The sequence below is a fragment of the Aethalodelphis obliquidens genome, unplaced genomic scaffold (assembly GCF_003676395.1).
Source record: "Aethalodelphis obliquidens isolate GAN/ISIS:26980383/991018 unplaced genomic scaffold, ASM367639v1 scaffold28, whole genome shotgun sequence".
NCBI lineage: Eukaryota > Metazoa > Chordata > Mammalia > Artiodactyla > Delphinidae > Aethalodelphis > Aethalodelphis obliquidens.
The window spans coordinates 2,670,115-2,695,268 of NW_020837972.1; the positions used below are offsets into that span (position 1 = coordinate 2,670,115).

General features: G+C 43.9%; 1 protein-coding gene across 8 annotated transcripts in view; it reads left to right on the top strand.

The window, feature by feature from the left end:
- The window catches only part of CHEK2 (checkpoint kinase 2), a 40,255-nt gene extending 16,759 nt beyond the window's left edge, over positions 1-23,496 (top strand). For 4 of the 8 annotated variants that reach the window (XM_027124394.1, XM_027124396.1, XM_027124395.1 and 1 more), the window contains 10 exons: positions 605-713; positions 3,538-3,591; positions 9,585-9,646; positions 11,121-11,268; positions 12,955-13,041; positions 14,032-14,195; positions 14,422-14,537; positions 15,556-15,641; positions 22,305-22,385; positions 23,207-23,496. In XM_027124394.1, the coding sequence (XP_026980195.1) occupies positions 605-713; positions 3,538-3,591; positions 9,585-9,646; positions 11,121-11,268; positions 12,955-13,041; positions 14,032-14,195; positions 14,422-14,537; positions 15,556-15,641; positions 22,305-22,385; positions 23,207-23,296 (997 nt within the window). In that variant the 3' untranslated portion in view covers positions 23,297-23,496. Of the gene's footprint in view, positions 1-604; positions 714-3,537; positions 3,592-9,584; positions 9,647-11,120; positions 11,269-12,954; positions 13,042-14,031; positions 14,196-14,421; positions 14,538-15,555; positions 15,642-18,247; positions 18,679-22,304; positions 22,386-22,732 lie in introns of those variants that run through there. The other 4 variants (XM_027124398.1, XM_027124397.1, XM_027124399.1 and 1 more) reach the window with 4 other exon arrangements.
- Positions 23,497-25,154: the final 1,658 nt, after the last annotated feature.

Genomic DNA, 25,154 nt, shown 5'->3' on the forward strand with positions numbered 1-25,154 from the left:
CTGTACTGGGTGTCATCCTGGGTAGCAGTCCTCCTCCATTTTAGCATCCCAATTAATTGCAAATCTTCAGGAGCTTGCTGGAAGCAGATTCATGGTGCACTTTTGGTTTCTTACGTGTTGTGATTTTATTTTGGGTGCAATTCATGGCATCGACTGCTTACGCACTTCCTTTGAAGACAGGATAAGAAAGAAGAGAAATGGATCAGTGAAAGTAATTCATTTGCAGTTGCTGTTTACTATTACTTGTTTCAGGCACTCATTTTTAACTTGGACTTGGTTGTATTTGGTCTTTCTCTGGCCCCTGGGATAAATCATTTCTCTCTGATTTGTTCTTAGTGTCTTTCTGAGAGTTTCACAGTCTGGGGTGACAGCAAGACCTAAGTCTATATGACTCAGCTCAAAAAGTGGCATTTGGAGCTGACTCAGTGTTGCTGGATGGTCCCTATTCACTTATGCCTTTGACATTTTACACTGGTGAGGTTTCTGAAAACAGAGACGATGAGCTGTCTTTAGCTCGAAATGGTTGAGGCCAGTTCAGGAGTGGTGGGTCTCAGGATTAAAAACATTTTGACAGTCACGTCACTTGCTGTGTTTTTCCCTGTAGTGGCGCCTGTGGTGAGGTGAAGCTAGCTTTCGAGAGGAAGACGTGTAAGAAAGTAGCCATAAAGATCATCAGCAAAAGGAAGTTTGCTATTGGCTCCGAGAGAGAGGCAGTAAGTACCCTTGTTTGTGGCTGTTTGGTCATTCTTAACACTTCTTACCTTCCCCAAATAATTTTAGAGTGGTGATTTTCAATGTCAGGAAGGATTTATTGCTCTGAATTTTTATCAAAGAACATTGAAAATTTTTGAGTATATTCAACTAATCTAAACACTTACTTATAGATAATTTGGTTCCAAAAATATTTGGTTATACATTATAATACACATAGCAGGAACTTGTTTTTGCTTTTTTTTCCCCTTCCAAGTTGTTACAAGACTGTTTTTACAATAAATGAAAGGAAATTAGGAAAAAAAAAAAAAATCCAGCCATATCCCCACCACTGTAACCCCACAGCTGTTTTCAGTTTTCTCCTTCCTTCTAGTCTTTGTTCCTATGAATTTCTATTTCTAGATGGTTGAGATCATATTGTGTATACAATTTTGCTTTTTCACATAAACATTAATATATATACTTTTCCCTAATATATCCTTTTTGATGATCGAGTCTCTGTTTCACCAATTTTATCATAATTTATTCAACCATTTCTCTGGTTGATCATTTAGATAAATTAGGTCATTTAGGTAATTTCTAATTCTTTGCTCTTCCTGATAACGTGGCAATGAATACCTTCATGTTTATAGATTTTTAAAAATCTTAATTAAATTATTTTAATAGTCTCTTTATATGGTAACCATTCATTTTATTACATTTTCTGTAATACATGCTTATGCATTGCTGAAGTGGCCAAGGGTATTTGTCTTTCAACACATGACCCAACAAAGTAATGTAAAACATAGCCTCTAATCACGTTTTCCTTTGTGGCCAGCTGTTTCTGGCTATTATAGTCTAACATTCTTTAAAGATCAATTTCTTTTTTTTTTTCTCCCCAGACAATGCCATTCTCACACAGCAAGAGGAATTTCCTTTCAGTGTTCACGTTGTTATAGATCTTTCCCCTGTGATTCTGGATTTGTTTCCCATTTTGGGGGGAAGAAAATAACCTACCAGATTCTTAATGACTTGGAGCACAATTTTACTTCTTAATTTCATCTTTCAAATCCTATCGGACTCTTTAGACCTCTCCATCATCAGAGTACACCCGGATTTGGTAATAAGTTTACCAGCTTACAGGAAGAGGCAGGTTTTTAAAATTAAACATCTGGGTTTCTTCGCTGAAGTCCATTTTACATAAATATGTAATTCTATATCCTCTTTGCTTGTGGAGGGTGTAGCCCGTGAGGTTGAGTAACTCGAGTCATCCTTTTGGAATTGTAACGGAGAGCAACTTCGCTACCCTGAAGCCTCCTCTCCTTAGAGTCTCAGTAAATATCTCAGCTTGCACTTGAAATTGGAACCTGGGTCTGCTCTATTATTAGAACTGTGACTTGACGTTTTCTTTACACATTTTAATTGAATACCTTCTTGTCTATGGTTTTTGTTTGTTGTATCATTTTTATGAATGTAAGCAATTCCTCAGTTGATGAGACAAGAAGAGCTTACCAGGTCAGTGTGAGAACAGTGGAAACACACTTTGTTTCTGGTTGTGGGAACTGCAGCAAGTGGCTTCCTTTCTCTGAGCCTCAGTTGTTCCATCTGTGAAACTGGGATACTTTTAGAACCCAGTTCACTTGGATTATGAGGCTTACGTGAGATGACCCATTTAAATAAAGAGCTTGGCATAGAGCCTGGTCTTATTGAATGCTTACTATTTGCCAAGCATTTTGTAGGGTGATTTTAGGTGAGTTGTGTAATTCATCCACCTCTGTGCCTTGATTTCTCTGTATGAATAGTGGTGACTTTGGAACTCAGGCAGCCTTTTTTTTTTTTTTTTAAATCAATTAATTAATTAATTTAGTTTTGGCTACGTTGGGTCTTTGTTGCTGCGCGAGGGCTTTTTCTAGTTGTGGCGAGCAGGGGTTACTCTTCGTTGCGTGGGCTTCTCATTGCGGTGGCTTCTCCTGTTGAGGAGCATGGGCTCTAGGCAGGCGGGCTTCAGTAGTTGTGGCGTGAAGGCTCAGTAGTTGTGGCTCGCGGGCTCTAGAGCACAGGCTCAGTAGTTGTGGCGCACGGGCTTAGTTGCTCCGCGGCATGTGGGATCTTCCTGGACCAGGGCTCAAACCCATGTACCCCGCATTGGCAGGCAGATTCTTTTTTTTTTTGCGGTACACGGGCCTCTCACTGTTGTGGCATCTCCCATTGCGGAGCACAGGCTCCAGACGCACAGGCTCAGCGGCCATGGTTCACGGGCCCAGCTGCTCTGCGGCATGTGGGATCTTCCTGGACCGGGGCACGAACCCGTGTCTCCTGCCTCGGCAGGCAGACTCTCAACCACTGCGCCACCAGGGAAGCCCTCTTTTTTTTTTTTTTTAATAAATTAATTTATTTATTTGTTTTTATTTTTGGCTCTATTGGGTCTTTGTTGCTGTGCGCGGGCTTTCTCTAGTTGTGGTGAGTGGGGGCTATGTTCGTTGCGGTGCGCGGGCTTCTCATTGTGGTGGCTTCTCTTGTTGCAGAGCACGGGCTCTAGGCATGAGGGCTTCAGTAGTGTGGCTCTCGGGCTCTAGGGCGCAGGTTCAGTAGTTGTGGCGCACAGGCTTAGTTGCTCCGCGGCATGTGAGATCTTCCTGGACCAGGGCTCGAAGCCGTGTCCCCTTCATTGGCAGGTGGATTCTTAACCACTGCGCCACCAGGGAAGCCCCGGCAGGCAGATTCTTAACCACTGCGCCACCAGGGAAGTCCAGGCAGCCTTTACTCAGCTAAATTGAACTGTAAATATTTTCTGAATATTGGTTATCATTATTACTAATAAACTCTAATGTTATTTTTTTTTCAAAGGATCCAGCACTCAATGTTGAAACAGAAATAGAAATTTTGAAAAAACTAAATCATGTAAGTACTGCCATAAAAAATGACCCATACTTAAATTCATTTATGTCAAAATATGGGGAGAGTGCAAAGCACTTCAGTGTAATAAAGCTAGTATTAACCTGGGTTCCTTAATTGTGTGTGTGTACGTGTGTGTTTGTGTGTGTATGCATGCATGCGTTTAGCTATCATTTAGCTGGGAAGAGCTTTACCCTGAAATTTTGAAAGGACAATACTTTTTTTTTTTAACATCTTTATTAGAGTATAATTGTTTTCCAATGTTCTGTTAGTTTCTGCTGTATAACAAAGTGAATCAGCTATACATATACATATATCCCCATATCCCCTCCCTGTTGCGTCTCCCTCCCACCCTCCCTATCCCAGCCCTCTAGGTGGTCACAAAGCACTGAGCTGATCTCCCTGTGCTATGCGGCTGCTTCCCACTAGCTATCTGTTTTACATTTGGTAGTGTATATATTGTCTATGCCACTCTCTTACTTTGTCCCAGCTTACCCTTCCCCCTCCCCGTGAAAGGACAATACTTTATAAAGATTTTTATGATTAAACAATTATGTGATATTTCCACTGAGTTAGCTCTGGACCAAAAGACACAGTAAGTCTCCTAAATATAATGTCTTATGGGTGCTTGATCAACTGATTATGTTTGTGGAGACAATGCTCATTTGATACATTTTGTTTAATTATACCTGAAATTTTCACAACTCTAAATACCTCTTGATGGTGCCGATTTCCATTCACCTCAGTTGGAATAAATCAAATGAATCCAGGGGTATCCAATAAGTACGACAACATCCTGGATGATTAAACGGTGCCTGTGGCCTCATTGAGTATAAATAGTTCTTGTCTTTTTTGTGCAGTGATGACCTTGTCTCAATGGAAAGAACCTAAAGATGTGAGAAGAGAAAGTTGTACTAGTGGGACTGATCCCATCTTCCTTTTTATTCTTCCTGTTTTGTCATTAATTCATGGGCCCCCATGCAGTCCTGAGCTAGGTAGGCACTGGAGTTAAACTTGAAATGAAACCTTCAGTCTGTCCAGCTAAGGATTGTCTGATTCTGGTTCTTAACCTCCAAACAACAAAAGGTTTCTTCTCCCTTCTCTGACCTGCTCAGACCGTCCTAACAGCAAATAGAAACTAAGAACAACATCACAGGGACACAGTAATTCAATAGCTTCCTTTAGAACTCGTGATGGATCCGAAAACCCATAAGAATGTGAGTGGCTGACCTTCCTGCTTGACTTTCTTCTAATGCCCTTGCAACTTCTTCCTCTTCCCTGCATTCACCTCCTTTTTCCATGGGATCTGGAATCTTGTTAAAGAGAGGAGCCCTCTAATTTTCTGGGGTGGTGTTGCTTCAAACATCCCCCAAAGATAAACACTTAGAATCCTCAGAGAATTTTCTCTGATGTCAGAAGATCCCCAAACGTAACATTTATACAAATCCAATGTCCGCTTCAGAGGAGAGGAATTTAAAACCCTAAAAGAGATCTTTGGAGGTATTTGTTGGCAATTTACAGGGGCACTTGAAAGCCCTTGGGAATTAAAGATGGGCTCATGAGTGCATTTTGATGTTTGGGGACATCTTTGGGGACAAAGATGGGCTCATGAGTATGTTTTGATGTTTGGGGACAATGAGTAGAGCCTAGCAGAGTCCAATAGACCCTGGCCTTTGGAGTCCGGTGTTGATTTATCAATTGTCAAATGTTTGTTGTGCCAGCCTGTTTTCTAGGCTCCGGGCAGTGAGCACAGATGGACTTGGTCATCCCTCCTCTTATGTGGCTTCAGTGTAGTGGGAAGACAGACCTGGGTTCCCATCCTTGCTCTGAGCATGTCATTTCACTTTGCAGAGCCTCTATTCCCTCATCTGTACAGTGGAGACAGTAGGATACTTACCTCAAAGGTCAGTGTGAGACTTGAATGAGATGTGTTCATAAAGGTTCAGCACAGGGAACACACTAGGGGAATGACAGTGATCAGTAATTCCCTACCCTTTGCCCTGTAGGACCTAAGTGGAGGGTCTGGGTTGGTGGCTTCTGGTTTCTGAGAGACACTTTCAGCTATGACAGCTGCAGCCCATGGCCCTGGAGATAGTGGGGACTGGAGACAGCCCATGATGGCTCCATCTAGTGGGGGCCTGTTCTTGCTCTGTCAGCTCCCAGCCCCACCCATTCCCAGAAGGGCACTGCCAGTGATGAAGCCAAGCAGACCAAGCAGTTTCCATTCCTTCCTCTCATCTCCTATTCCTTTTCCATGTGTGTGTCTTTTCTTCTGCTTTTCATTTTATCAAAATATCACATGCATCTCCCTCCCTGCATTTTAAAACTCTTACAGCATTTTTTTTTTTTAGCGGTACACGGGCCTGTCACTGTTATGGCCTCTCCCGTTGCGGAGCACAGGCCCCAGACACTCAGGCTTAGCGGCCATGGCTCACGGACCCAGCTGCTCCGTGGCATGTGGGATCCTCCCAGACCGGGCCACGAACCTGTGTCCCCCGCATCGGCAGGCGGACTCTCAACCACTGAGCCACCAGGGAAGCCCTCAGCTTTTTTTTTTTTAAGAATTTTTTAAAAATTAATTTTTTTTGGAGTATAGTTGCTTTATAATGTTATGTTAGTTTCTGCTGTGCAGCAAAGTGAATCAGTTATACGTATATATATCCACTCTTTTTTAGATTTCCTTTCCGTTTAGGTCACCACAGAGCATTAAGTAGAGTTCCCTGTGCTCTATAGTAGGTTCTCATTAGTTATGTCATACATAATAGTGTATGTATGTCAGTCCCAATTCATCCCATCCTCCCCGTCCCGCCTTGCTAACCATAAGTTTGTTCTCTACATCTGTGAGTCTATTTCTGCTTTGCAAATAAGTTCACCTGTACCATTTCTCTAGATTTCACATATAAGCAATATTATACGATATTTATTTTTCTCTTTCTGACTTTCTTCACTCTGTATGACAGTCTCTAGGTCCATCCACATCTCTGCAAATGGCACTATTTCATTCCTTTTTATGGCTGGGTAATATTCCATTGTATATATATGTACCACATCTTCTTTATCCATTCCTCTGTTGGTGGACATTTAGGTTGCTTCCATGTCCTGGGTATTGTAAATAGTGCTGCAGTGAACATCGGGGTGATTTTTAAATAATTTACCTCTGTATTTCTACATAATACACATAAACTGCTCTCTCTTGGTTTATTAATGATAATAGCTCATTGCCTTCCTGTTATATGAGAATTTCAGCTCTCCTTTCCTTTCTGTTCCTCTTAATGTAATACTACAGTGCATATTCAGTGTTTCCATTATTGTGACAATAACAAATGGTCATGCAGAGCCAAGTATACTATGATATGATCATAGGTAAGGAGAGGTGGAAATGGTTTGCTCTCAGCCTGACCCCATGGCTGTTTATTCCATGACCAAAACGTGGCTGGCAGGGCTCACGCTCAGTGGGTGGTGTGTCTGTTATTGATGTTGATGGTATTAATCTGGGCAGCATATGGGTGTCTCCTGTGTGCCAGCTGCTCTGCTGAGTGTTGGTCTCAGAAAGGTAAGTAAGACTTGACTCAGCCCATGCAGTGAAAGGAGACTTGTGGTGGGTGTCAGTTTCCTCGTGGGGCAACACGGATTAGAGCCACTGCAGGAAGTGTGGATCTCAATTCCAAGGGGGACATTTGAGATGGGGCTTGATGCCTGAGGCCACGTGTTCCAGAAGGCTGGGTCACCAGGCCTAGAGGGTAGTGTGAGCAAAAGTGTGACACAGGGAGAGAATCTGAGGTGGGCCGGGAGTTTTGTGGCCTGGAAAGGAGGATTTCTGGGACAGGTCGCAGGAGATGAGGCTGGGGTGGTGGGTGGGGACAGGACGAGGCTGGGTCTTGAAGGGCTTGCTAATCCCTGCTGAGAAGTTGGAATTTAGCCTCTAGGCAGCAAGGTGCTAAAGGATTTCTTTTTTCTTGTCTTCCTCCCTTCCTTTCCTCCTCCTCACTCTTCTCTCTTTCTTCCTTTAAGTAATTTAAAATTATATAATATTTGACATGTGTAAAATAAGTGTAAATTATAAAGCAAACCAATAAAGTGAACACCTTTGAACTCACCATTAATTTAACAACAAAAACTTTGCCCATACAATTAAATTTACCTCATACTCTTTGATGTCTGTCGAGACTTGCCTTTTCCACTCGGCATTGTATTTCCAAGATCCATTGTGCTGGGGAGGCTGTGGGGCATTCATTCACCACTGTCTAACAGTTCATCATGGGGAGATACCACTTGGAGGATTTTTTTCTTTAAGATTTATTTATTATTTATTTATTTAATTTATGTTTGGCTGCATCAGGTCTCAGTTGTGGCACGTGGGATCTTCGCTGAGGTGTGCGGGATGTTTCATTCCGGCGCATGGGCTCTAGTTTGCGGCACGCAGGCTCTCTAGTTGAGGTGCTTGAGCTCAGTAGTTGGGACGTGCGGGCTTAGTTGCCCCACAGTATGTGGGATCTTAGTTCCCCTACCAGGGATCGAACCTGTGTCCCCTGCCATTGTAAGGTAGATTCTTTACCACTGGACCACCAGGGAAGTCCCTACTTGGAGGATTTTAATCAGCGATGAAAGTGATGAAATTTGCTTTGTAGCAAGATCACTCTGGCAGGTTTTGCTATTCTTTTTAATCTAAAATCTAAAAATCTTATGGGACTTGCCTGGCGGTCCAGTGGTTAAGACTCTGTGCTGCCAATGCGGGGGGCACGGGTTTGATCCCTGGTTGGGGAACTAAGATCCCACATGCTGTAGGTTGTGACCAAAAATAAATAAATAAATAAGTAAAAATCTTACAGCTCTCTTCTCTTTAATCCTTTTTTTTTTTTATAAATTTATTTATTTACTTTTGGCCACGTTGGGTCTTTGTTGCTGCGCGTGGGCTTTCTCTAGTTGTGGCGAGTGGGGGCTACTCTTTGTTGCGGTGCGCGGGCTTCTCATTGCGGTGGCTTCTTTTGTTGCGGAGCACGGGCTCTAGGCACATGGGCTTCAGGAGTCGTGGCACGTGGGCTCTAGAGCGCAGGCTCAGCAGTTGTGGCACACGGGCTTAGTTGCTCCACGGCATGTGGGATCTTCCCGGACCAGGGCTTGAATCCATGTCCCCTGCATGAGAAGGTGGATTCTTAACTATTGCGCCACCAGGGAAGCCCTTCCCTTTAATTCAGACATAACCACAACCCTCTTCTCTGCTGGGTGGGAGTGTATGTCCCTAATAGATACTCACCACATCATTTTTCTACCCCGACCACTAGCTTTACTGTCAGTCATTTGTACTATGAAAACAATAGGTGTGCTTTCCAAGTATAAAATCATTCTATTAAATATGCATTTTAAACTGTACAATACTAGTCTCTGTTGTTCTTCAGCAAATGCACCCAGCATTGATCAGAGGTCACAAACTATGAGCCAAAGATGTGTGTGTGTGTCTCTCTCCTCCACCCCACAGATGTGCTGTAGAGTTCGAATGAAACTGGAATTTCCCTCTTCTCTTGGAAAATGGAGGATCTTTTCACATGGGGTGCCCTGTGGTGCCAGTTGCTTGGAGCTGTATAGCCCTGCTGTCTGGCAGGATGGCTGGGCTCCCCACCTAGCCTGCTCCCTTTATTCATGCTACCTGCTAGGCTCCCAGGTTCCTTAGGTGTCCTCGAGTCCTTGTGCTTGGGGGTCAGTGAGGAGGAAGGCTGGGAGGAGACTGGCCTCCCTTCCTTGGCACCAGCCTTGTATACAAAGCGTGAACTGCTCTCTTACCAGCTTGGTGGGGTGGAGAGTTTCTTGTATTTTCTCACTCAGGAGCCAGCTGTGCTGTGTTCTGCCTTCCCCTGTGCGTGGAATTCAAAGTGTACCGAGGCAGGGGGCCAGAGGCCTGGTCTGGGCCTCCTTGACCCCTTGGGTGGATGTCCTGAGTTCTGCTCTTGGGGTTTTCCTCTTGGGGAGCTTCTCACTACTTTTCCTCTTTTTTCCCCTTTTAGCCTTGTATCATCAAGATTAAAGACTTTTTTGATGCCGAAGATTATTATATTGTTTTGGAATTGTGAGTAGTAAACTTTTTTTTGTTTCCATTTAAACGTTTATAAGCCACCAAAGAGCCTAATGGTGGCTTGCATTTATCCATCCTGGGGACCCTCAGTGTATGTATGTGGTGGGGGGTTAGTATCAATTCTGAAATCCCTCTAGTGTGTCCAAAGGCATGTGGATCTGAGGCTTGTGTTTGAATCTTACTCTGCTGGTGACTGACTGTCTACCCATGGGTTAGTTTACTTCACCTCTCTGAGTCTCATATTCCCTTTGTTAAATTGGGGTAATAATGATAACCCCAGGCACAGATGCATAAGGTTCAAATGCTGTGAGGGCTGGAAATCCCCCAGCAGAGCACCTGGCACACTAGGTGCTCGAACACAGGTACATATTATTACTCTGAAATAACTGGCCTGGGTGGCCCTTGCTGCTTGGGATCATAGTACCAGGTTGCATGGTGACACCTGAGTATCTTTCAGGTGCTGGTTTTCTTGCAGGTTTATTTGGTGTGATTAAAATAATTTCCTGTCTCATTCCTGGAGAGACCTGTTTTGATGTTCGTTCTGCATAAATGTGCAGTGTTTCTGGGAGTGGCTGTCATGGCAGAGAGACAAGGCTTTACTCCTGAGCGGGAAACAGTGGCTATGCTGGCTGACCATTAAGATTATAGAGTAAATAGCAGCCCCACTCATAGCACTAGGAGAGACTGGACAGCCCTTGTACTTAAGGGAATATCTGTTGCTATGAAATAGGAGATTGTTATTTGACTGGATCTAGTTAAAACATTTTAATAATAATAGTAATAGTAATAGAATAACAGTAACTGATACTAATTAAGCACTTAATATGAGCCAAGTCCTGCTCTAAGCACGTCACAGGGATTGACTCATTTAACTTTCCTGTCATCCAGATTACTTACAAGTTATTGGTGAGTTACTGTTTTTGGGTCCACTTTACAGAAATGAGAACTGAATTGCAGAGGGATTGAATAATCTTGCCAAGCATCTCCACTGTGCCAGGTGCTTTACCTACATCAGTTATCTCTTAATTTTTACAACAGCCATCAAGGTAGGTGGGATTTTATCCCCATTTTTTGAGGAGATAGAAACAAGCTCAGAGAGGTTGTGTAACTTGCCCAAAGTCCCACAGCTGGGAAGTGGTAGAGCTGGGCTTCACACCCCAGTTGATTGTAGGTTCCTGCTTTCTCCTATACACCAATCTCAGAACCACCTGGGGTGCACAATAAAAATGCAGACTCCTGGGTCCCACCTCTGATCTACTGCATCAGATTTTTTAAAAGCTCCCCAAGCGTCTGCAATTCCCACCATGCTCTTCCTCCATCTTTCCTTGTTCCTTAGTTTCCAATGGGCACATCTTTGTTGTGGAGGAGGCTTATTACCTTACTGCTTTTACAAATGGGAGTCGAGTGAATGAACACTTTGCTTGTCTTAATGAGTTTGCTTTGTTTGTGTTATTCTCTTCCTTCCAAGTGAGTTTCCCTCCAGGAATGAACCCCCTGCTTTGCCTGTGTGTTTCAGGATGGAAGGAGGAGAGCTGTTTGATAGGGTGGTGGGAAATAAGCGCCTGAAAGAAGCTACATGCAAACTCTATTTTTACCAGATGCTCCTGGCTGTGCAGGTAAGAGAAGCCCTTGCTGCTTTTGAGAGTGTACTTTCTTTTAAGTGTTACTCTCCCAGTTAGGCAGAAGATGAGGGACCAGGGATAAAAACCCAGAGAACAGAGTGTGTGTGTGGGTTGTTCCATTCTTGGCAAAAACATCCCACCCCTTTGACTCAGATGAGAAAGCTCTTGCTGTGAGGCTTAAGAGAGTAAAAAAAAACGAAGTTAAAGAAATAAACACATTCCCACATGGCCTCTCTTTAGCTTGGAGGTATTCCTGGAGGGGAAGGGATCTCTACTGCTGCCTGATCCCTGCAAAAATCCCCCTTACCTCTCAAGGGGGGAGCTGGGCAGGTATGAGGACAGATCACACCCCCGTGGCACAGTGCTAGGGGTTTCTTACACATGTAGTATCTTGTTAACTGTAGCAGGCACGCGGGCAGGACATGCTCTGCCTTCTCTTCAATATTCGGGGCAAATGTTGGGTGGAGGAACAGCTGATGGCACCCTGCATGCTTCAGAGAACATCACCCTTTCTCAACCCAGATTTGGTTGTGGCGATTCCCTGCCAAGGCCTCTTCCCTTGAGAACCTACTGTGTGCAAGAGACGCAGTGATTGGGAGCAGCTCTTGCATTGGGTGAGGATTGAGGAAGATTTTCCAGGGGCTGGTCTACCTGGGTGCCCACCCTGGGGGCTTCACCAGATGAGTGGAGGTGTCTTGGAGGATTTTTCCTCTAGGCCAGAGGGATATCCAGAGAAAATTGAAGCCCATAAATACCTAACCAGTGCTTTACTCTCTTAATGGTTTGTTCCCAACCTTATATTATACCAAGAATATTAAGATGAATTGAGTGCAGATCAGTGGATGTGGGAAACTTTTTTTTCCTAAAGAAATATGACTTAGTATATAAAAATGAATACACAAAGAAATATCACCATTCTATTTCAGCCATAGTTTTCAAAGACTAATCTTTGCATCAAGGAATATGTTAACTCTGGGTGTTCAAACAGATAATCTACACATGTGTACTTTACAGAGTCCCTTTAAAAATATTCTCAGGGATGGAATAACCAAATGTACTATTTTGGTGGAATTTTTATAGTTTAAGATGGTCTCATAATAGTTTATATCATCCATTTACATTTTTATTATTGAAATTGACATCTTCTGTTTCTGCCAATATGAAGGGATAGTTATTATTTTGAAGAGTGAAGTAAAATGTCTACTGTCATAAGTTGCCTTTTTCATTTTTCTACTTTTTTTTTTTGCGGTATGCGGGCCTTTCACTGTTGTGGCCTCTCCCATTGCGGAGCACAGGCTCCGGATGCGCAGGCTCAGCGGCCATGGCTCACGGGCCTAGCCGCTCTGCAGCATGTGGGATCTTCCTGGACCGGGGCACGAACCCGCGCCCCCTGCATCGGCAGGCAGATTCTCAACCACTGCGCCACCAGGGAAGCCCCATTTTTCTACTTTTTTAAAGAGTTTCTTACAAACAAATTTGTAAACACTAATCCATTTATCCAGTGGTTTTCTATGATTTGGGGGAATATGGTTGTGAGTAACATGGCTTACAGTTTCATCCAGCTGTAAAATGTGTGTGTGTGTGTGTCTCTCTCTCTCTCTCTCTCTCTCTCTCTCTCTCTCTCTCTCTCCTCACATACTACTCGATATATCTAAGGGTCATGCCTGTCTTTCTATGCAGTACCTTCACGAAAATGGCATTATACATCGGGACTTAAAGCCAGAGAATGTTCTACTCTCATCTCAAAAAGAGGACTGCCTTATAAAGGTAAGAAATGTATGTTTTATATGTGGCCAGTAGATTTCTGTTCAGAAACTGTTTTTAAATTCATCAAGTAAAAAGTAGGAGCATAAAAAGGTAGAGAACTTGACCTTCCCACTTTTAGCAATTCTTTTAGAGATCAGATGGTATTGCTCCAATCCAGATGTAATGAGCATTTATTGAGCTCCATTGTGTATAAGCCACTTTCATCTTCAGAGGGAGGAAGTAGGGGTCTAGATGGGAGAAACACATCCCCTGTCTTCCCCTGTTTAAAACAGCACTTCCCAATACTGGCTTCATTTTAGATTCCTCTGTTGATTTAAAAAAAAAAACCAAACAGGGCTTCCCTGCTGGCGCAGTGGTTGAGAGTCCGCCTGCCAATGCAGGGGACATGGGTTTGTGCCCCGGTCCAGGAAGATCCCACATGCCGCGGAGCGGCTGGGCCCGTGAGCCATGGCCGCTGAGCCTGCGCGTCTGGAGCCTGTTCTCCGCAACGGGAGAGGCCACAACAGTGAGAGGCCCACGTACCGCAAAAAAAAAACCCAAACAAACCGTGACACCAAGCCTACGCCTCAGAATCACTGTAGGTGGCACCCAGGTGTAAATATTTTCTTCAGGCTCCTCGGGTATTCCAGTTTGCAGCCAAGGTTGAGAAACCGGGGTCTAAAGGAGAACCAGGAATAACTAATTAGAATTCTAGAGTGTCTGTTTACGGTTATAAGCCTTTCGTAAGGTTACAGAAAACCCAGATCTAAGTTGAGAAAACCTGGGCCTTTAAGTACCTTGGCTCAGGAATTTTCATTTAAGCAAAATTAAATAACTTGCAGAGTTTAAAATTACCTTACCAAAACATCAATGTGTAGATTCCAGATTAATGGCAGCACGAACCGTAGGATAGGAACTGTTCTAATCTGCATGTCTTTTGGGACTGGCAGACTATGTTACTCTTTATTTTATGATGTCATTAAAAGTGATTCCCTTTTGTCCTTACTTTAGATTACTGATTTTGGGCAGTCCAAGATTTTGGGGGAGACCTCTCTGATGAGAACCTTATGTGGTACCCCCACTTACCTCGCTCCTGAGGTTCTTAATTCTTTTGGGACTGCTGGATATAACCGTGCTGTGGACTGCTGGAGTTTAGGAGTTATTCTTTTCATTTGGTAAGAAAAAGTTTTTATCTCTTCAGACTCTGGTTGGAGGTATTTAGGTGAAATCAGCAATGTGTCCAGGTCGAGAGCTTGTGTTTAATTTAGGTCACTTATTTTGACCATCAATTTAAAGCAACACCTAATTTTTCATGATGCTGAAAAAGAAATCGATGTATCCATGAATGCCACTGAGAATGCCACTTGATTTCTTTTCCTTTCTCTCTCTACCAATATTAAGCCTTAGTGGGTATCCACCTTTCTCTGAGCATAAGACTCACGTGTCACTGAAGGATCAGATCACCAGTGGAAAATGCAACTTCATTCCTGAAGTCTGGTCAGAGGTCTCAGAGAAGGGTATGGATATGAAAGGGTTAAGAACTTGTGGTTTGCTAGAATGTGTGTGTGCGGTGGTGGGAATTTCTTTTCAAATTCTGTGATGTTTTCTCCTGTCAATCCTGTTCTTATTTTCTGTTGTTAGTTTTGCACCATTTGAGAGGAAAAGGAAATTATTAGGAACTTGGGCTCCAGAGCCAGGCTGATGTAGGCTCGTGTCCCGGGTCTGCTACTTCCTAGCTCTGTGACCTTAGGCAAGTTATTTAACATCTCTGGGTCTCCATTTCATTTATTTGTAAAAGGGGCACAATAAACCCCTACCTTAAGGGGTTTTGTGAGGGTTAAGTGTAATATGCTCACTGTGCCTGGTATCTATTTAAGTGTGCAAAATAATGGGTAACTTTTTAGTTACAAGGTCTCCTTTGAATTAGTAAGCACAGCAAGAGCTAAATGTAATTACTTTGTATTTTAGAATTTAAAAAGGTAACTTTGTAATTCTCTAAAGAAAAAGTAGAAAACTAAAACTGTGTACCACAGATGATTGTGCTAAGTGTCACAGTGTCTAAGGAATAATATTGCAATATACAACCAGCCTCCACTTGTTGCTGGCTGTCAAGTTTTGTTTCTGCCAAGCCTGGGATTTCAAGGAGCGAGCTCTCGCTGGCCGAGGAGCTCTCACCATCACTCTGTGGGTCTTGGAGAGAGTTGGCTGAACATCCTGAGTTTTAGAACTGGGGGAAGTTCATCTTTAATTAGTTTGAACTTGAGTCCAGCAAGGAGAGTAGGGACGGAGAGCTAAGAGGTTGTGATGTCTGAGCAGGGAGTGTTGGGGAGCATCATGGTCGTTCCTGGTGTTCTAGAGCACGTGGACAAATACAGAGTGGGGAGGATTAGGGGGCCGTGCCTACTGATCACAATGACCTCAGCCCTTCTCTCCTCTTTCTGGATGTTGGCCTGTGATTCTGGCACACTCTAATTTTGTTGATTTAATGCCTTTATCCTTCTCACTGTGATTTGCCAAATTATCTTACTGCTTTAGCTCTGGACCTCGTCAAGAAGTTGTTGATAGTTGATCCAAAGGCACGTTTTACGACAGAAGAAGCTTTAAGACACCCGTGGCTTCAGGTGTGTATGGGGCAGTGCCTGCCAGCCTAAAATACCCGGGCAGCCCTGAACGGTGCCTGAGAGATGGGGAAGAGGATGAAAACATACGTTTGCTTTGTTGGGTCTGTTTAATGCAATTTTTAAAGACTGAGGTTTAGGTGTGTCGGTATATGTATGTTTGTCTATGGGTCTGAGCGTGGGTGTGTCTCGTGTTTGTGTGCAACCTTTACAACTTGACTTGGATAGACAAGCTCACTTTATGGCCTGTCCTGGTTCCACTTGGCTTCCCTGAGTCTGCGGTTCAGTTGTGTTCCATTGTGCTCCTTTGAGAGATTGTTCTAGCTCCAAATTTCCACCCTAGCTATGTCCTTCTCTTCTCTCAAACACCGTACCCCAGACGGGCGGGATGGGCTGCGTTCCAGCCATCTTCAACCTTAGATCAGGGAAGCAGGGGTGGGAGGAGGGGAGCAGCCTCGCTGGGGTAGAATCTGGCTATTTCTGAAGCCCAAGTGATCGGGCATGAGGGGTCCCACTTCTCGTTCATGGTGAGTCAGCATGCCGTTAGCAGATTGTCACCTGTGCCTTTCAAGTCTGCATTTCCTCTGTGTCCCTGCTGGGGGTTGTGACTGCCATTAGATTACGTACTGATCTCATTCGAGCTGCCAGGGTTGGAAGTCCTTAGTGGCTTTGGTGGGCTAGTCTTTGGTTTTAGAATTCACTATGGCCTCGGGCAGGCTTTTTGATGGATGCCAGGTCTTCTGTTAAGTGGAGTTCCTTTTAGCACAGCCATATGCCTTTCTGTTAACTTTCATTTGGTCTCTGTTTCCTGTGGGGATGGGGGACTTAACCAGGTTGTTTGAGCTGGAGGCTCACATACTGTGGGAATTTCTAGTCCAGGAACTCCTTGGGCCATCTAGTCTCAGTACTGTACTTCTGGAGCTCTGGGAGGAGTGTCCTCGTTCTTTCTCTTCCAGCCCTCCACACCAAACAGTTCTGCTCAGGCCAGCTCAGGTTGAGAACGAGAAATCCTTACAAGAAACAAAAAATAGATATATGTGTTTGGGATGTTGCCCTGGAAACAGCAGTCCCTCCAGAAAAAAATCTGTCAGATGATTTAGCACTTAATAGACCACACAGATTTGAAACTGCAGGACCCTAGAGAAAAGGAATTTGGAAATAAAGGGTGCCTTTGCATGTGGGGACTTAATTTTGATGAAAAAGAAAACATTCCTCTTGGCTCTTTTCATGTGCCTTAATAGGGAAACTCTTGGGGGCCAGATATGGAGGTAGAGGAGCTGTGTTAATCTTGAAGAAAACAGAGCTTGCCAGTTAGGCCTGGGAACAAGGTTTACATCTGCCCAAAATGTACAAACAAGCATAGCCTATTTTTCTTGTACTTTTTGTCTCAAAATTGTTAACAACTAAGGAAAAGGTGAAATTCAACCCTGCCACAGGGGTCTCACTTGAATACTCTTTTGTCCACATTTTATTTTTGCAGCAGAAGGCGGAGTGAACATTCAGTGAGGACGAGGATGCCAAGTGCCCACAAAAATCACCTGCTGGTGACAGTTTAGGTTTCATTTTGGGAAAATTCAGTGTTTTTGAGGAAACTAAATGGTTTTATGGGTCTGGCACTGGACTGAGTGTTTGGAATGTGAATTCTGATCTCTTTTTTGTTATTAACAGTGTCCAATTTTGGGCGCATCCCTTATACCCACCTTTGACCTCATGTTCACTTCTTTTTTTTTTTTTTAATTAATTAATTAATTAATTTTTGGCTGCGTTGAGTCTTTGTTGCTGTGCGTGGGTTTTCTCTAGCTGCGGCGAGAGGGGGCTACTCTTCATTGCGGTGCGAGGGCTTCTCATTGCAGTGGCTTCTCTTGTTGCGGAGCCCGGGCTCTAGGCACGCGGGCTTCAGTAGTTGTGGCATGCGGGCTCAGTAGTTGTGGCTCGCGGGCTCTAGAGTGCAGGCTTAGTAGCTGTGGTGCACGGGCTTAGTTGCTCCGCGGCATGTGGGATCTTCCCGGACAAGGGCATGCACCCATGTCCCCTGCACTGGCAGGCGGATTCCTAACCACTCCGCCACCATGGAAGTCCATGTTTACTTCTTGAAATAGAGGATTTTTTCCTGCTTAACTTGGAGGTATATTACAATGTCACATTTTTGAATAGATTGTAGACATCTCAAAGGAAGGGTATTTACAGATACACATTCTATCTGTGGTATGTAATGATATCCTTTTTCAGATTACTGCTTACCGATGACTCTTTTTATTTTCATTTCTGGCTGTGCCATGGCTTGTGGGAACTTAGTTCTCCAACCAGGTACTGAATGCGGGCCCCAGCAGTGAAAGCACTGAGTCCTAACCACTTGACTGCCAGGGAATTCCCAACTGATGACTTCTTTTAAATACAGGCTTAAATAGGCTTGTGGTCATTTCTGTTTGGCTGCATGGTTTCATCTCTTCATGCATTCATTCATGCTTTCAGAGGACAGGTAAGGAGCTCATGTGTCAAGCACTGTTAGGCACTGTGGATACACAGTCCAGGTGGCAGCCAACCCTGACTACAGAGCAGTGAGCTACATGTGGTAATAGGGGTAGGCACAGAGTATGGAGGATCCCCAGGATGAGGACTGCCCACAGGGCTTCTGGTACCCACAAGTTCACACGGTGTGGAGACTGTCTAAGGGCAGGGTGGCCTGGGGATGACATAGCAGTATTACTTTGCTCAGGCTGCCATAACAGAGTACCACTGACTGGGTGGTTTAAACAATAGAAATTTATTTTCTCACAATTCTGGAGGCTGGAAGTCCAATTTCAAAGTGCCAGCAGGTTTGGTTTCTCCTGAGGCCTCTTTCATTGCCCTTCAGGTGGCTGCCTTCTCTGTGTGTCTTCACTTGGTCTTTTCTCTGTTTGCTTACATCCCTGGTGTCTTCTTCTTTTCTTATGAGAACATCAGCTATAATGGATTAAGGCCCCACCCTAAGAGCCCAATTTAAACAAAAAATTTATTATATTTAAGTATGGTTGATTTACAATGTTGTGTTGGGCTTCCCTGGTGGCACAGTGGTTAAGAATCCACCTGCCAATGCAGGGGACATGGGTTCGAGCCCTGGTCCGGGAAGATCCCACATGCCACGGAGCAACTAAGCCTGTGCACCACAACTACTGAGCCTGCGCTCTAGAGCCTGTGAGCCACAACTACTGAGCCCGTGAGCCACAACTGCTGAAGCCCGTGCGCCTAGAGCCCGTGCTCCGTCAGAAGCCACCGCAATGAGAAGCCCACCCACCACAACGAAGAGTAGCTCCTGGTCGCTGCAACTAGAGAAAGCCCGTGCACAGCAACAAAGACCCAATGCAGCCAAAAGTAAATAAATAAATAAATTTATATTTAAAAAAATGTGTTCATTTCTGCTGTACAACAAAGTGATTCAGTTATATGTATGTATACATTCTTTTTCATATTATTTTCCATTATGGTTTATCACAGGATATTGAATATGGTTCCCTGTGCTATACAGTAGAACCTTGTTGTTTATCCATTCTCCATATAATAGTTTGCATCTGCTAATCCCAAATTCCCAGTCCATCCCTCTCCCACCCCTACTCCCCCTTGGCAACCACGAGTCTGTTCTTCATGTCTGTGAGTCTGTTTCTGTTTCATAGATAAGTTGATTTGTGTTATATTTTAGATTCCACATATAAGTGATATCATATTATAATCTCTAGGTCCATCCACGTTGCTGCAAATGGCATTATTTCATTCTTTTTTATGGCTGAGTAGTATTCCATTGTATGTATGCACCACATCTTTATCCATTCATCTGTCGATGGACATTTAGGTTGTTTGGCTATTGTAAATAGTGCTGCTATGAATATACGAGTGCATGTGTCTTTTTGAATTATAGTTTTTTTTTTTTTTTTGCTGTACTTGGGCCTCTCACTGTTGTGGCCTCTCCCGTTGCGGAGCACAAGCTCCGGACGCGCAGGCTCAGCGGCCATGGCTCACGGGCCCAGCCGCTCCGCGGCATGTGGGACCTTCCTGGACCGGGGCACGAACCCATGTCCCCTGCATCGGCAGGCAGACTCTCAACCACTGCACCACCAGGGAAGCCCCTGAATTATAGTTTTGTCCAGATATATGCCCAGGAGTGGGATTGCTGGATCATATGGCAACTATTTTTAGTTTTTTGAGGAACCTGCATACTGTTTTTCCATAGTGGCTGCACCAATTTACATTCCTACCAACAGTGTAGGAGGGTTCCCTTTTCTCCAAATCCTCTCCAGCATTTTTAATTTGTAGACTTTTTAACGATGGCCATTTTGACCAGTGTGAAGTGGCACCTCATTGTAATTTTGATTTGCATCCCTCTAGTAATTAGCGATGTTGAGCATCTTTTCAGGTGCCTGTTGGCCATCTGTATGTCTTCTTTGGAGAAATGTCTGTTTAGGTCTTCTGCCCATTTTTTGATTGGGTTGTTTGATTTTTTTTGTTATTGAGCTGTATGAGCTGTTTATGTATTTTGGAAATTAAGCCCTTGTTGCTCGAATCATTTGCAAATATTTTCTCCCAATCTGTAGGCTGTCCTTTGGTTTTGTTTGTAACTACAAACAAAACCTTTGCTGTACAAAAGCTTGTAAGTTTGATAAGGTCCCATTTGTTTACTTTTGCTTTTATTTCTATTGCCTTGGGAGGCTGACCTAAGAAAACAATGGTACGATTTATGTCAGAATGTTTTGCCTATATTCTCTTCTAGGAGTTTTATGGTGTCATGTCTTATATTTAAGCTAAGAGCCTCATTTTAACTTAATTACCTGTTTGAAGGCCCTGTCTCCAAATACAGTCACAATTCTGGGGGTTGGGCTTCAACATATAAATGGGGTCTGGGGGGGCACAATTCAGTCATAACTCACACAGTTCAGCCATGACAATCACAATTCAGTTGCCACAGCGACGGGGGAATAGCATTTTCAACATTGGTTGGGTCCCTCTGATATGGAGGCCCCTGTGCTTATTACAGTGCCTGGCATCTAAGCGTCCTCAACTGTTCACTGAATGAATGAGGGAGGTGGGTGGGCAGGGAGGCACAGAGGGCATTTCTGGCGGAGGCTGTAAGCAGGTGTAGGAGGAAATAAGGAATGGACCTTTGAGAGTGGCCTTGCTGAGAAGTGAGATCCTAGAGGACAGTGTGGAGTGGAATCCAGATGAACTTGGCACTTGGGCAGTGGGGAGCTACACTGAATGATGCAATAAACAGTGATGGAAGCAGGTGATTCTAGCTACTAGATGTAGAACAGGTGAATTCATCCTCGAGCACTAATTTTTCTATATCCATCAAATTGCTGAATATTGAAGGCCTTCACTCCTAGGTCCTTTCTCCGCACCCACCATGGTGCACTTGGCGTAGTGGGAGGAGTGGAGCGGGGGTTGGATGGAAAAGTACATGAGGATTTGGAAGTGGGCTGCTCTGGGTCTGTATTCTGCACATGCTACTTGTGAGTGGCTGAGCTCAGCTTTCAGCTGGCCCCAAAGCCCAAGTCCTAGTCCTGGGTGTTTCACCTTTCTGAAGGTAGGGAGGGCTGTCACCTCTCAGGGCTCCCAGATGCAGAAGTGAGCCCTGCAGAAGTGATTATTCATGGAGGTGGGCAGGAGTTTTCTGTGTACCCTGCCCCACCCCTCATTTCCCTCTCCAGCAGCAAGAAACACCTGTTCACTTTTTTTTCTCATTAGCTCTGGGATATTGTGGGCTTGAAGTCCTTCTGGCAACTTGTGCAGTGCTTGCTGCGTGAATTTTCCTTGGGTGCAGGGTTGCTTTGTTAGGGTGGCCCTGGTAACTGGTCTCATTGTTGGCAGTGGGAGGGGGGACCTCCTGGAAAGATCTGGGGAGCAGCATGGAGCCAACCCCAGCCTTTGACCTCCTGATCGCCATCTCTCAGGATCTGGGATGCTGGCTCTGAAAGATTGACTGCTAAGGTCTATGGTTCTCTCTGACCCACCTGGAGTTTTGTTTGTTTTGTTTTGTTTTTTGCAAAATAAAATTTATTTGCTAATGAAATTAAAATATAGTGAAAACCAAGAAAATGCTCTTTCAGAAGATTTTATCATATTTCAGCTATATTCTATTGATAATAATTACTTCTATTTTTATTATTTGTATATCACCTTTCGGTTTACCAAGTCCTTAATAATTCTCTCCTACCTTAACACTAGTCAAAACACTTGAAACCATTTGAAATAGTTTGATGGGGCTTTGCGACATAGTGTAATGCATTTTCTACCACAGAGTTTCAAGGATCATATAATGAAAATAAATTTATATGACAGGTTTGGATAAGCAACTATTTCTTTGCTCCCTTGTTTTCACAGATGAAATTATGTAATTCCGTAAGTATATTTTAGTCAACCAATCCTTTTGTTACATAGTTATATAATGGAAAGGTGACAGTTGCTCATTATGTTTTAGTCAGTCTACTAGTAGTAGACATTCACCCGGAGCTCAGCGTATGGGTTTGGTTCAGCCAGTGTTGACTGAGCACCGACTGCTGATTAGACTTTTCCCTTTTCTCTACATTCATCCCCATCTTAGCCTACTTCCCTGTTTCCAGGGGCATCCTAGCCCTGCCTTTCAGGAGCTTTCTTTCCCTCATTCACAGCCTACTTATGTTTTTCATTTCTTCACAGGATGAGGACATGAAGAGAAAATTTAAGAATTTGCTTTTTGAAGAAGAAAAGTCGATGACTCTGCCCCAGGTTCCCGCCCAGGTATTCTGGATCATGGTCATTAAATGTAGGCTAAGTTTGAAGAGTCAAATGAGTGGAGGATAAGGAGTTTGAATAGTCTCTTTAGCAGTGATTGCTTAACATTTTTTTGGTAAGGAATAATGTAGTAGATACTTTGTTTCAGCTTGATCTGCTCTGGCACCTTTAGAAGATTTAATAATGAAGACCATGTTTAATGCATTAGAGAAACACAGCTAGGGGTTATTTAGGAAGTCTCCTGTAAGGCAAGATTGGAAGACTTATTAGAGGCTCAGATTTAAATTTGCTGAAAAATTTAAAATTTGGGGGAGTGGTTGATGATTTCTGATTATAATCTTATTCCTCTAAAGTTCTTTGTAGGTATCAGTTAATATCTGTTCATTCCTGTCCTGCCTTCTTTCGGTAACACTCCTCTTCCTACTGCTCCCTTGCAATTTTATAAATGGGGAAACAAAGATACAAAAAAGATTGTCTTCCCACAAAAGAGCAAGACTTGAGGCTCCCTGGGAGAGGTATTGTGGTCCCTTTACATTTCCTAATTTAGAAGACAACCAAGAGGAGGCTGGTTATGCTTCTTACTTTGAATAGACGTCATTGAGTGGTTGGAAGCCCCAAGGGAGAGAAATGTCAGTCCGATAAGGGTGTCTGAGTTTGGGAGGGGTGTGGTGGGGATTCAGAGTCAATGAGGACAACCAGTATTCTTGGTCCTAGGAGTTTCACATGAAAGGCTCCAAGTTTACTGGAAGTATATAGGGAAACTTTGGTAAATTGTAACCAAGCCAGAGGTTTTCTTTGAACATCTCTCTCTTTTCCTTTACTTTCAGCCTTCTACAAGTCAAAAGCGGCTTCTTGAAGGGGAAGCAGAGGATGCCGACCCCACAAAGCGCCTGGCTGTTTGTGCTGCTGTCTCGTGAACACCGGTTGACCATGAAAGAAATGTACTTTCTTGAACCCAGCTGCCATGTTCTTTAAATCTGTATTGCATAGCTTGTATTTTCATTGTGGGAACAGTTGCTTTTCCACAATCATTGATACACAATTCAAAATGTAATGGAACCTGAGCTTTGTGCTTTTGCTTGTTGATCAGCTCTTAATTACACGCCTTTAGTGTGTGCATATTTGAAGTTGTGTGCCTTTCCTCTGGTGCCTCTTCCTTGGCTGTAACCAGGCAGGTTTCTTGGGATGTATCCCTGGGTGAGTGGCATACAAATTCTAAAGTTGCAGGGGATGGGGCACAGTGAGTCAGGGTGGGGTTTGTCGAGACTGGCCAGAGTCCTTACAAGACGGTCGGTACCTTGGTGCATCTACTATGGGCCAGTTTTTTTTTTTTACTTTAATTTTTTAAAATTTTGTTTTTCATTTTTATTTTTTTGGCCATGCGGCTTTCGGGATCTCAGTTCCCTGACTAGGGATCGAACCCATACCCCCTGCAGTGGAAGTGTGGAGTCCTAACCACTGGACTGCAAGGGAATTCCCCCACGGGCCAGTTTAGAGTCCCATTCTCACCCTCATCATCCCTGAAACCACAGAGCCAGATAAGTTGTGAAATTCAAAAATTTCCTGATTTTAGGAAGAGGACCAGGCACATCAACTGTGTTTATATGTAATACCCCACTGAATCCTATAACCAAACACTTTAATATTTCTGCAGCAAATATTCACAGTAAGAGGAATAGAGAAAACTGTAAATAGCTTCATGTCACTTCAGGTCCATCTTTTCTGCCACGAGAGTTATGGAGGACTCCCCAGTTTCAGAGCTGTTTGGATTTTGGAAATGTGACTAAGGCATGTGGGCATGTCATGTTGACCCAATGATGACCAAGGAGGCCCTGTGTAAAGCGCCTCCCTAGGTTGTTCTTGTCTGGTGATTCTATGGGCTAGGTCCTCTGATCACCTTTATGTTATAGGTGAGGAACCCAGGCTGAAGGAGTAAGGTGACTTACCCAGTGTCACACAGCTAGGAAGTGGCGGAGCTGGGACCCAACCCAGGGCTTTCTGACTCAAATTCATGTTCCTCATCTCCTCCGTCCCTTATTCATTCAGACTCAGGGATGTTGACTCACACTGACAAAACTCACATGAGACTGATTTCTAAATCTTGAATGCCAGTATGTTCAGTCATGATGAATGGGTACAACGCCATGATCTGTGGAAGCTGGGACATCTTGGTGACAAGGAACAGAGGCCCATTCAAATTACTTCATGGAAAAGGGGATCTGTTTCAACCTTACAGAGGGCTGGGCCTGGGAGCCATCAGGAGCCCAGGCAGTTCTAATGGCTGGCTCTTCTTGTCTCTTTCTGACCCACTGATTTTGCTTCTTTTGTAACTTTGGCTGACTGATGCTAGGCCACACTGTAGCTTGCTGACTATGCCATGAGTTGAGTGTCTTGGTTCAGATGCCACTGGTGAGCCAGCCAGGGGAGGGTGAGGGGCACACAGATGTTGCCTCAGGCAATGAGGGTGGTGGTTGACAATGGAAATTAGAAGGGTGTGCAAGCATTCTGAGGCTTGGCTGGCCTGTTGCTGAGGGCTAGATGGGGATTTAGGTGGTTTGCCTATTTAAAGGAATGAGGCTGAGATTGCCAAGTTAGATGGGTTTTAGCTCATTTGAATATTTAATGTGAAGGCTGCGGTTTCTTAGGGCATCTTTCCCTCTTGGGGTAGCCAGCGAGCCCTTCTCTGTTTCCAGAGCACTTTGTATTAGCTCTCTGATTATACCTACCATGGTAGGATGAATGATGGCCTCCAAAGATGTTCTTATCCTAATCCCC